The following is a 13,173-nucleotide window of genomic DNA, read 5'->3' as shown; positions in this document are numbered from 1 at the left end:
AGAGTATTTCTACTGTATTGTTACCTCCAGGACTTTTCCAGTGATGTACTTCTTGCAGCTCTCACACTGGATTCCAAACATGGCGTGGTAGTCCATCTCACAGAAGGGGATTCCATCTCTGATCGAACAACACAGACCAAGTCATCAGATCAGAGACAGCACAGAGCATCACATAAACTTCACATCTATCAGGAGACAGCTCAGAGACTTAAGGAAGGTGCTGGATGGAACTGATGCAGCAGACATCTCAACATGATGACACAATTATATTTCCACCATTTGTGAACATTTCACACCAAATAAAAGTACAACCGGTGTAATTTACTATCTCCAGCAGCCCATTAATGTTAGGTTTCGGTTTGGTCCCTAGATATATTTTGTTGTTGTTTTCTCCTTCCCCTCTCTTTTTCGTGTCTCCCCTCTTTTGCAGGGCATGTGTGTGGCAGGAGGGCGTGGCTGGCTGCTGATCAGACACACTCAATCAAGCTTGGCTTCAACTCCACCTCAGTGCCAGATAATTCCGTTTCCTTCGGTAGAGCTGACATCTAGATCGTATAGTGTTGCCTTTGTGTGTTTTTTGACATCTTGTTCTCACTCGTGTTGGCAGGTTTCGGTGAGTCTCTCCACCTGCCCTTTTGTTTGCTCTGGTGCCTCCATGTGTTTGCTCCTCTGGATCGGTGTGTTTGTTGCCAGCCAGCCTCCTGCCTCCCCTGCCCCCTTCGTGTTTTTTGATAATGTTGTTAACAAACTCTTTGTTGTATATATACACCGGCGTCCTGTCTCTGCTCTGGGGTCCAAACCCTACCAGGCCCTCACAATTATTGCATTATGAGTCTGAGGATGGCTCTAGCATTGTATGAAAAAATGTGAATACATTCTGTCAAAATAAGCATTGGTTTCTTCGATTGTCTAAGCAGCATCTACTCTTACTTTTTAATTACTTATCACTCTATTCAAAAACTTCACAGGTAGCACACAAAGCAATGTCACACAATGTCATTAAATGCAAACTAAATTGCTAAATGCCATAATAAAAGACAAAAGGGTAAACAGTAGAGATAAAAGCTCAAATAATTATCAGAATCTTTCCCGAACCATAAAACTAACCACAAGCTGGACAAAGGATGCAAATCCCTGTGCACAAGAATATACAGTAAAATGAATGATGAAGTTGTTATTTCAGTCCTGATTTACATTACAGGTAGCTCAGGAAGACAGGCACAAAGTGGTGTAATATATTCACAGCTTTAGATTTTGTTATTAGCTCATGGAGCAGTTTAACTCCATTTGTTAACTGAACTGGATATTTTGGTCTGACCAAAAACCCGCCTTGTTCCAAAAGATAAAGTGTTTTTAACATTGAATCTTAGCTCTGGCGCCTCCTTTCAGCCTCTACCTGAGCAAAGGTGAAATTTTTGTGACAAAATAAAAACATCATCAAGTGATAGAAAGTATTGTGACATCAAATACTAACCATCTCATATTGGCTTAACATACTGGATCCCTTTGCATAGTGGTAATAGTTTTAATGAACTAACAGCAGCCAGACTGACTTACTTGCTGATGTACTCGGCATTGAGCACCTTGTTGCACACTTTACATTTGAAGCAGCCCAAGTGCCAGTGCTTGTCCAGCGCCACAAGGGACTGTTCATTCTTAAACTCCTTCCCACAGCCGCAGCAGTCTGCAGACAGACGACATTAGTTTAGTTGACAATTAATGAGAAGTTATGCTAAAGGTGACTTTTCTTGCATGGGAGAGTTCCTTCTACAGTACTTTGGACAAAATGAACATTTGACATCCTGAGAGTGGAATGACCTAAAACAATTTAAGAAAGTGCAAATTGAAAGGATGGTACAGAAAGTAATGATAACGAGCAGTTTGAAAAAATATATAGTTTGCAGGGTGCAAAAGTCTGGCATGATATATGTTTTAGAGAAACAATCAAAGAGAGAGAGAGAGAGAGAGAGAGAGAGAGATAAACAAAGTACTGACTGTGGACAGCCTGTATGGGTGCAGGGCTGCTGGCAGCGAGAGGCTGGGTACACTTTTGGCAGATACACTCCTTCCCATTAAATGTCACTCGGTCGCCAGCCGGGAATGGCTGTCTGCAAACAAAAAACATATGGAAAATCAAGACATGTGTAGGGGGCTTGGAATGATATGGTTTGTGCTTCGCAAAGCTTACAAAGTCATTCTAAGCCACTGCAACAACATTTAGACCATCATCTGACACAACTAGTTTAGGTGCCTCAGTGGCTTTATAAGGCAGGGTGAGCAAGGTTTCATTGTAGACGGATTAGTAAAATCCTTCCACACTTGAATAAGTCCTCTGATATATGAAGTATAAACAATAATAATATACTGAAGACTAGATGTGTTTTTTATCATGACGCAGAGACATTTAATGGACATTTTTGTATATGTTGTTTGGCAACATGCTGGGTTCAACTTCAATACAACTTTAATTATGTCTGTATTGATCAGCCTTTTGTATTAATTTAATTCTTTTTTTTTTTTTTTTTTTACAAGTTTATGAGAATAAGGCTTAAACTACCCATCAAGTGTATACATTTAAAAAAAATAAAAAATGTCGCTTGAAAAAAGAAACTCTCAAAGAGCTCTTCACCAGAGTTTTATTGGATTCATTGGATTGGATTTCCCTAAAGTGTGGACACCACATCACAAAAGTTTGGTTACGTTTTGGTCTAGGACTGCTTGTAATAAACTTCAGAACATGGTGGTTAACAGTTTCTAAGTGTAAAGGCATTGAGAAAAAGCTTTCTGTAGGTCATGTCCACAAACTCCAGAACAGAAAAAAGCAAAAGAAACAAGATTCTCAATTTCAGAAAAGGCATAAGATGGGTTGTTCTTTTGTTTTGTTTATTTTGCATTTAGAAGCCCTTCCAATTAATTTAGTTTTGTACGTGTTCATAGAAGATTGCAAATGAAACAAAACCTCTTTTTAAGAAAATGGGGAAAAGGTAAATAAGAGTGTCATCTGCATAATGTGGAACATCCAAACCAAGACTCTTACTATGAATGATAAAAAGAAGTAGCATCCTGCACATAGTTTATTTTCCCCATAAAATAGTGTGCCTCCAACTTTTTGTGTTGTGTTTCGCAAATCGGGGTTAGGTCTCTTGCCCAAGGACACATCGACATGGACTAGAGGAGCCGTGGATCAAACCGCCGATCTTCTGATTAATCGACGACCGGCTCTACCTTCTGAGCAACAGTTGCCCCATGCCAAAACCAAAAAGCTTGCTGCATAAATAAATGGTTTAACTGCCATGCACAGAGCCCTGACCTCAACTCATCCAACACCTTTAAAATGAGCTGCAAGCCAGTCCTAACATAAGTGTTGGACCTCATTATACAGGCCGTTGAGATCTTAACCTTTTACGAAACAAAGTTATCCACTTTTCTTTACATTGTTCTGGAAGGCAGCCTCTAGAAGGCAATTGAACAAGTGCACATTAAGGCACATTGATTACAGATTCAACATTGAGACATTGAAGTTGTTGCTAAAAAATTATCAAATTGATAAATTGATTTATTGTATTTTCATTCACCAGCCAAATGCCTTTAGAGACAAATGCCATTATACAGCGAAGAGGGACATTACGAACGATGAATAATGGTAATGTCTCCTGGCTGTTTGTATGTGCTGCTCCCACACAGCTGCTTTCACTAAGTACAGAAGGGGTGACGATGCCATGGCAGAGTAGCTCTGACTGGCTGCCACATGCTGCTTCCTACAGCTTAGAAATATGATATTAGAGCTGCTGTCAAACTGTCACAGCCAGCTACTGAGAGAGGAATACTTTCAGGCAGACTGGGCTGAGATTATAGATAATCCATGTATAAACAGTAAAAAAGTACTTTTTTAAGGTTGACATATTAAGTCTTAAAATCTATTTTAAATTCCCACTTACAGTATATATTCGCTGCCATGAGTTAGACATGTTTGACATGATGTTCAGAGAGAAATGTTACAACAACTACAATATGGAGTGTCATGAAATGTGGTTCAGGTATGTGTGCTCCCTTTTGGTGATCGATTAAATTTTATTCAATTTCTAGTGCTATTGTCAGGTCAAAAAACCTGCAAAGGTAAATTACATTTCCATCAACCTTAGAAATGTTTGCATTCATACACGCTAAACAAAGATCAACCGGTACTATCATGTAACAAAACTTGATCGTACCTTGTTACATAATCTTTAGTTTATTTCACTCATCAGTACCAGGTTGGTTCCTTTACTATTTTATTTTTTGGTATATTTATTTATATATGTGTATATTTATATTGAACCTGAGGTCATTCCAATGCAATCTTTTCGTGAAACCTCAGTTTATCAGAGTTGAATGTGTGACCTGACCCTTAACAGTGAAATACAGGCATAGTGTATGTAGAGAGACAGAGGCAGATAGACATGTACAGCCACAGGTGAATTGTAAAGCAGCACCTGCATGCAGACAGGCAGAAAACCAGACAGTAAGAGTGAAAAACAGAGCTGGATTACTCTTGATGAATTAACTATGATCAACAATGTGACCATGAGACACACACACACACACACACACACATGGCTAAGGGCAGCATTTGCTCTCTTTCTCTCAGCCCTATTTTGAAATCCCACACAACAAGCCTGTGTGTTTTTTCATCACAAAAGCGATATTTGTTATAAGAGGGGCACTGAAGTTTAATGATCACATTACAAACCACAAACACCAAACTGGAACATGCTGATCTCAGTTCAGATCACCAAGGTATGATAGCACATGCACACATACACACACATAACCACACGCTCAGAATTCCTGCCTGAGAAAAGCTCCCATTACATTTCAAGGCCTGAGAAACAACACTGGTCATCCACACACACACACACACACACACACACACACACACACACACACACACACACACACACACACACACACACACACACACACACACACATTACATGGTCGATAGAATCATGCACATAGATGGAAAAAGGTGAAGATGCCTCTGACTTGCAGTGACACGTGTCTTCATGTGCTTTTCTATATCTTGACATGTATGAGTATTATAGTTTTATGTACTTGTACATGCTGATGCTGGTGCAATTTTTAACTTTAAGTCATGGGACGTACAATGAGGGGTCAGGCAACAAGCTGATGATACTATAATTGTGCGTTAAAGTAAGACTATTCAATTCTGTCACATAAAGTGAGGCATTTCAATGTATATAAATAGTTTGAGTGGGGATGTTTAAGTCCTAAGTCAAGTCCTAAATGGATAGTTTGAGTCTTTTGAAGTAGACCAGCAACCCCTCTGTTCTGCAAGGTAAAATTACAGTTTTTTCAATTGAGTCTAGTTGCTTTGGCAAGAGCATAGATAACGGCTTCAGTTCCCCGACGCAAACATAGATTGTATATCTGTCTCACAGCAAGGTAAACCAGTGAAAATATTCTCAATGAAGCGTACACTTGAACTGTATTTTTTTTTCGGTTGGCCTTTGTTTTAAATGGCTAACATACATTTCACTGACGTCCCCGTCCGCAGCAGGAAATTGCTTTGCTGCTCTGCCGGTACTCATGTCTGCTTCTCCAAACTGGAGGCGTGACGACTGCCATCTACTGTAGGTAATACACTGAATATGGATAAGTACCTCATACAACCCCACTTCAAAACAACTGAACTATCTGGTTCACAGAACAATGTCACCTCATGGTCAATTTAGTAGCTGTTCTGGAGTTTTCAGTCATCACATTATGTACAAGTGATGGATTTTATTTACTTATCTTGGATTTTTTTAATTTTCAAAGTACATTGACACACTCACCGTGTCACTATTCACAGTCACTAGCCAGATGGGTTGTTTACCTGCTTTTTTTAAGTCACGGTTCTTCAACTTGAGGAGTGCATCAAATTGAACTGGTTATTACACTCAAGATTAAGTAATGTCACACCTCACTGTTTTAAAAGCCGAAGATAAATTACAAGTCTTGCAAGAAAAACAACAGCTGAAGAAGCAGCCAAATCATATGTGAATTAAAGGCACAATATGTGGGATTGAGAGCTTTACAATTGCCTCTCAAAAGTTCTCAGCATGGTGAAGGCGAGCTCGGTTGGGAAGCCGTATATATGACGCTTCATTCTCTGCTCAGATAGACATTACCCCAATATATCTTTACATAGCAGATAATAGCTGCTATGTAAAGATATATTGGGGTAATGTCTATCTCTATGTTCAAAACGGTAAATACAGCTCTTTTTAAATATGGTTTTGGACAGTGTCTTACTTGCAGGAGGCGCAGACAAAGCAGCGGGGGTGGTAGGTCTTTCCCAGGGCGGACACCACCTCTCCTTCAATGAAGTCCTGGCAGCTGAAGCAGCGAGTCCCGTACAGTCGCTGGTAGTCCAGAGTACAGATGTATTCACCCTGTCGCACGAAGAATCCTCCCTGTGCCAGTTCACAACCGCATACTGCAATAAGAGAGGAAGAAGAGGCAGGTTGAAGGGGTATTGGAAGAAGAATAGGAAAAGAGAAAGATGGACAAAAGAGGGGGAACAAAGAAGAGGGAGATATAGTAGACAAAACTGATGACTGAAAACATTTAAAAGAAAATACTTGGCTTCCCATGCAACATGGACGTCTTCAAGCTAACTCCTAAACCAAAGCCATTGTTAAAAATATGACAAAACTTATTGCAGGCATCAGACATGTTATGACGATTTCTTTTTATACATCTTTTCTTAATGCAGCTGACTGATCACAAGGTATATAAGTTCTTCTGTTTAGCTTGTAATGTCCCACGAGCAGCACCCAAGCTGCAACCCATGAAATGAAATTATTTTTTTATTGGATTTTATGAATTTAATGAGTTTTATAGATATGGGTTTCGTTTCTAAATCTCCTATTCATTTCTAAATCTCTAATGTGGTTGTAAATTGTATCATATTGGTCCATTACTAGCTCAATGCACCACTGTATCTAAGCACAGCCTCCCACAGTGGCTAGCATGGCTGCACTCTTAGATTAATGATCATATTGATTGTTACCTTTAGCCTTGTTTCCTTCAAAAATGTTGAGATGATATCTTTACTCCACTACATCAATCTATATTATACTGTAAATTATACTAAACTGTAGTACAGTACACTTTCCTGTACTATGCTATACTACAGTATATAATACGAAACTGTCCTAGAGTAAACTACACTATACTTTAGCACAGTATACTCTACAGTACTATACTATACTACAGTATACAAAACTAAACTGTACTACTACTATATAGTACTTTACTACCCAATACTACACTACAGTATCTACAGTAAATGACAAATGGCCTTTATTTATATATATATATTTCTAGTCCTTTGACCACTCAAAGTACTTTATACTACATGCTACATAATACATTAACATATATATCCATACACTGAGGGCAGAATATGACCTAGAACACTTCAACATGCAGACCGGAGGAGAGTACACAGTGTACTATACTATACCATATTAATCAAACACTACTATACTATACTACACTATACTATACTATACTATACTATACTATACTATACTATAAAAGACACATACCTATAAATACACTTATTTATAGACTTGCAGTGATGCTTTAAAAAGCATCAAAAAGCAGAGGAGGCATTGCAGTGACCAGAGCCAGTTTCACATGTCTGGTTTGTTTTCCTCAACCTGCTTAAAGAGCCGATCACATCAGCCTTTCAGAACGGCTGTGTTATTATACAAGCGTGTGTGTGTGTAAAGACTGCACTGTGCATATTGTCTGGCTCTTAACAATACATGACAAGAACTCCAATCATCGTCCTCTCTCATGAACTCACAGTGATTACACACAGTGACCCTGGCAACCACATGACATCACAGACCAGTCACACCCTCAGGGGAAATCTCGCTCTGTTTTCTCACTCCTTTAGCAAAAACATCACCACTCTTTTCTTTTCCCTCCATTCTTTCTTTCTGGAAAAAATGACAGCAAACATAAATGAGAGATGTTTGCATTAGTTGCGTGTTGCATTCCATGGCAGCTCTGTGAACACACACCCGCACACACACTGTCTCAAACCTGCAGGGGTGTGTGAAAGTAAAACACATTTGTAGCCTCTTGGTGAGATCACACACACACATAACATTTGCAAGACACACACATTCATCCTTGCAGTAATGTGAGAAGGTACGAGGTCATTAAGGTCTCAGTGTAAACTGCCCATGATACTGGCAGATAGCTCAAACAATTAAACACAAAGTTCCAACCAGCAGTACAACCCCCGTCAGCTTTCTGCCCAATAAAACTAGTTAGCTACCAATGGAACCTACATACATTTTCTAATTGAGAATTTAAAAACAAGGACTTAAGCTGTTAATGACTGCAGGTCAATAGTTTTGTTTTTCTATTCTGAGACATTGCAAACCTTCCAAACTTTGCTCTATATTACAAAGTGAAAAAAGTAATGTAAACACAGGTATTTTGGGGTATATCATTAAAGAGTTGGTTTTTGGTTTCAAGATTTGTGATGTTTTTCTTCAGTCTAAATCCGTAAACACTAAACTGAAACTTCAACATTATCTTATGCAACAATCAAATTCTCCCACCCTTTTATCATCTTGTAAAAACTTTAAGCGACATGTTGGACAACCTCCCTCTAGTATTTGCACTATTTCACTTTGTTATCAAGCCCACAGAGGGGTTACGGCATGCTAATAAAACAACCATAACAATACGAGCAGGAATGTTTTCACAGGAAGTGGACGACATACTTTCCACCGGCTCCCTCACATCCGGTTCAGATGTCTGGCAACCTGTCTAGAATGAGATAATGTTCTGGGCTGATGAAGTTAACAGCAGCAGACTAGAAAACTGGATGAATGGGTTGTATAAATTTGGGATCAAAGGGCTCTTTTGGCATTGTCTGATATAAGGTTAAATTCAGGACATTTCGAGTTTTAAAGCACTCTTACAGCATATTTTCATTAAACACCCATTGTATATTTCTTTTTAGAACCTTTCTAAAACTCTCCACAATGATGGTAAGCCAAATACCCAAGGAAAAGCAGATTCTGGCACTACATAGAGCTGGTTTGATAACACTGAATCATTCTGGAACATAGCTTTTTAGGTTTAAAAAGTTGTGTAATTAAACTGGCCAATACAGCAGAGCCATAGTCTTGAGACGTGAGACTTGGCCTCCAGTCGAACTCACAAAAATAAGGTCTTGAGCCTTGACTTGAGACCAACTTGAGACTTCAAAACAGTGGTGAGTTTTGGCTTGGTTAAATCCCACAACAATAAAACTAATAAATATCATAATGACAAACTTGTCTCAAATAACTTGAAATTTGACTTGAGACTCGTCTGGACAGACCTTGGACTTAATATTGGTTCCTCTCAAATAATTTGAGACTTAGACTTGTTACTTTCTTAGAGCTGTTACTTACACTTGGTACCTACTTAGACTTGGTACGTACTTAGACTTGGTACCTACTTAGACTTGTTACTCACTTAGACTTGTTACTCACTTAGACTTGTTACTTACTTAGACTTGTTACTTACTTAGACTTGTTACTCACTTAGACTTGTTACTCACTTAGACTTGTTACTCACTTAGACTCGTTACTCACTTAGACTTGCTACATACTTAGACTTGTTACCTACTTAGACTTGTTTTGAATGACTTAAGATAATTGTCTTCAGATTTACTTTTACAGACTTTACACTTGAAAAAGCTCTGACACTAATGGACTTGAATTTTTATTCTCTTGACCACTCAAAACACATCAAGATTCACTTATTCACACACATTGATTCACTGATGGCACAAAAGTCCGGAACAACTTGGGGTTCAGTATCTTGCACAAGGACACTACGACATGCAGACTGGAGGAGCGGGGGATCGAACTAGCAATCTACTGATTAGTGGCTCTTTCTCTGAACCACATCCGTCATTAATACTTAAGATTGTCTCAGACTTGCACTTAAAGAATTAAAAACAGCTCTGATATATAGAGAGATACATAGATGGCTGGAAGACTTGGAGACAGAAATTGGCACTCAGAGTGCTGCTTCCTGTCAACTCGTCTTTCAATCCTTGTTTATTTATACCTGCGCTGCCTGTTGGCATGTAGACTCCTCTTCTTACTGTATTATACCTTAGTTGCTAAAGCAGCTCAGCAGCTGAGCCCATATGAGTTCAAGTTGGAGCCAATTCATCATTTATAGAGCTAGAACTAACAGAGAGCATTACATCCTTCTAAAAGCGAAGCGAACCCAATCAGGACAACAGCATGGTGCATATTCTACAGGGGAAGGAAAAGTCAGCCCAGGCAAACTAGCCTCTAATACAGATCAAAAAGTCTGAGTGCATTACATAAGTGAGAGTAAGACAGAAGATGCTCTTTCAGAATTGTCCCTCATCGCTAATGGAAAACGTCAAAGCTATCTTCCTCTCATCCCTTTCTTGGTGCTCTCATTTCTCCTATCTCTCAGTCCCTAGTCCCTCATTCACCTGGGCAGTGTTAAAAAGCAGGGAGAGGTTAAAGAAATGAAGCAGAGCAGAATGTGGAAGTCAGTAAACAGGTTTAATCAAATGGGGACTGTAGTTCACTTTCAAGTTTTCTCAGATAGACAGACTTTTAATAAATTATCTCTTTAACCCTAGTAATGTATCCTAGTTTATACTAAAGAAAGGAAGTGGAACTGAAATTATTATAACCTTGTTGTTTGTTTTGACTTATTTTATTAACGAAGAAGGACGGCTGTTGATAGCCATTGCTTAATTGCATCTGTGATATAAGTACTCCCTACATTTCTCTTCTGCCATACATTTTTTACTTTATGATCCAAATCAGTATGGATTGCTGACTTCAGAGAACTAACTGTTGCTCTTCGTTTGTACAGTCTGGTCATTTGCCACCACCACCACTCAACCCATGAAAGAGAAACAGACAACATATCTAGTTAACTTGGTTCACAGCTTTCACTTTCTGAAGTGAAATACAAACTTAACAGAACTCAATTGTAACATCTTGTAAAAGGACAGGCGTCTTAAAGGGCTACTGGTAAAAATCAACGCAATGTTTGTTGCCGATACAGAGCTATGGCATGCACCAGTCAACAGCCAAAAGATAGCGATAAACGTATGAAGCCAAAAATGTCCGCGTTCTTTGTTTTAAATGGAGAGTTTTGATGTCTGAAAGGCTTTCCACCCTCATCAGGATTAACCAGGAGCAAAAAGAAACACACAATTCAGCAAAGAATCTTCATCAGCCATGCAATACAAAGCGTCAGAATCTGCCTTGAAAGCATGCCTACTCTAAATTAGTTTTAAAGTTCAATTCAATTCAACAAAGTTATGTTCAAGCATCAATTTCATCAATTTGAAACCATTCCACCTCTGCGACAACACTGGGTGTGTTTGTGCGCTGACCTCGGATGAGATCATGATGTAACTCATTAGTTGTTTTGTCCTGAGATTCATTTTAGAGCAGCAGAATGTGTCGGCTACATGCCTGTGGCACGATAAAAGGTTCTACCTTTTGAACTGTGGGTGTGTGTATGTAGGGAGTGTGTGATCGAATGATTCAGTGTGTATTTGAGTACAGTTTACTGTAAAAACACAGAGGGTCAGAGGTGGAACCAAAAGTACCTTGAAAAATGTAAGCATCACTTTAGCTCTAGTCTAATTCAACATTATTACAAGCAATAACAGTGCTAAAAAGCTTCCCAGGTTACCAATAGTAAGTAGGTATAAAGGTTACAATGGAGTATGAACTTGATTACAACATTTTTCAAGGCTGAAAGGCAGATTACTTCACAGAAAACGGATTACTTCCTTCTCTGAAGGCCTATCTCCTGCACTATGAAGCCACCTACATAATGTGAATGCACTCAGAGGCTCTCAAAGGAATTCAGCGTTCTATTGAATCTGCTTCCTCAGCACTGGAGTATCTCAGAGCCAGAGTCTGTTCTTCTTCTTAATTCAGCATGCAGAATTAGTGAGGAAGTTTCACGCTTCAATGGATGGGTTTGCAAAAAATTTGCCCTGGTGTGATTCGTAAATAAAACATGTTTCATCGCTTTGCTTGTGTACAAACAAGGTCCATTTTATGGTCCTTTAACAGTTGTTACGTTTATTATCGGGGGTTAATCACATGCACACATATATTTGGCAAAAGTGGCCATCATTATGTGTATGGAGCCTCCATTTTAAACAGTGACGCTCCTGAATGGCTGGTAGCGGAATCCAATTCCACCGATATAAAAATATTTTTTCCACTGTCCTACTGACCTCTAGTATAAAACCTTAATACTTTTGGTATGTGTGTCCAAATCTGACAAGTACCAGAAACTGGCATTGAATGTCTGGTCAGATTTGTAATCGTGTGGTGACATACAGTTGGCTCTGCGTCTGCTAGATGTGTAAACAAGCAACAGTTCGAATTTCATTCATTATACTACATTGCTCCTTTTGGTACATTACATTTTGTTATTTTAAAGATTTTTCTATTATTATTTTGATTCAAGTTAAGATATTAAATATGCTCTTTAAGTATTGTACCACAAAATGATACACAGCCCTATCAGACTAACAGCTAATGTTGCATTGGGTGTGTGTGCTGAGGGGAATACACATCAATTACATTTGCAAGTTGTGTAAAATAGATGTGATTTGGCCTCAGCCTAGTCAGCAGCCCTGATGTTCTGGAGGATTATAATATACAGGCACATCTGAGAGAGCCTGTCTGGTGAGTGTGTGCGTGTGTGTGTGTGTGTGTGTGTGTGTGTGTGTGTGTGTGTGTGTGTGTGTGTGTGTGTGTGTGTGTGTGTGTGTGTGTGTGTGTGTGTGTGTGTGTGTGTGTGTGTGTAAAAGACCACACACTCCAACTCCAAAGACATTATTTACAGAAATGTTATGGTGTCATATAAAATATATATGTGCTATGTCCTTTCATGAGTGTGAACTTGATTCTGCATCATGTTTCACAATGACTTCCATTGTGCATGTGTGAGCATGAGCAGGGTTAAATATACATATGCTATGTGCTTTTTGCCATGAATGTGCGACCTGGACTGACGCACCTCTGACAGGTCAAATGGGCTCACAGTGATCCAGGTTCCTGTTTCACTGGTTTAAATTGC

The 13,173-nt window shown here is 39.0% G+C and overlaps 1 protein-coding gene across 1 annotated transcript in view; it reads right to left on the bottom strand.

The window, feature by feature from the left end:
• Nucleotides 1-13,173, bottom strand: part of ablim2 (actin binding LIM protein family, member 2) — a 60,668-nt gene that overhangs the window by 32,034 nt on the left and 15,461 nt on the right. Inside the window, exons 3-6 of the mRNA XM_054601110.1 lie at nucleotides 6,298-6,481; nucleotides 1,996-2,108; nucleotides 1,558-1,684; nucleotides 25-118 (exon numbers count right to left, since the gene is read on the bottom strand). Of these exons, the coding sequence (XP_054457085.1) occupies nucleotides 25-118; nucleotides 1,558-1,684; nucleotides 1,996-2,108; nucleotides 6,298-6,481 (518 nt within the window). The remainder of the gene's footprint in view (nucleotides 1-24; nucleotides 119-1,557; nucleotides 1,685-1,995; nucleotides 2,109-6,297; nucleotides 6,482-13,173) is intronic.

Source organism: Anoplopoma fimbria, chromosome 7 (genome assembly GCF_027596085.1).
Source record: "Anoplopoma fimbria isolate UVic2021 breed Golden Eagle Sablefish chromosome 7, Afim_UVic_2022, whole genome shotgun sequence".
Classification (NCBI taxonomy): Eukaryota; Metazoa; Chordata; class Actinopteri; order Perciformes; family Anoplopomatidae; genus Anoplopoma; species Anoplopoma fimbria.
This window is presented reverse-complemented; position numbering and strand designations above follow the sequence as displayed.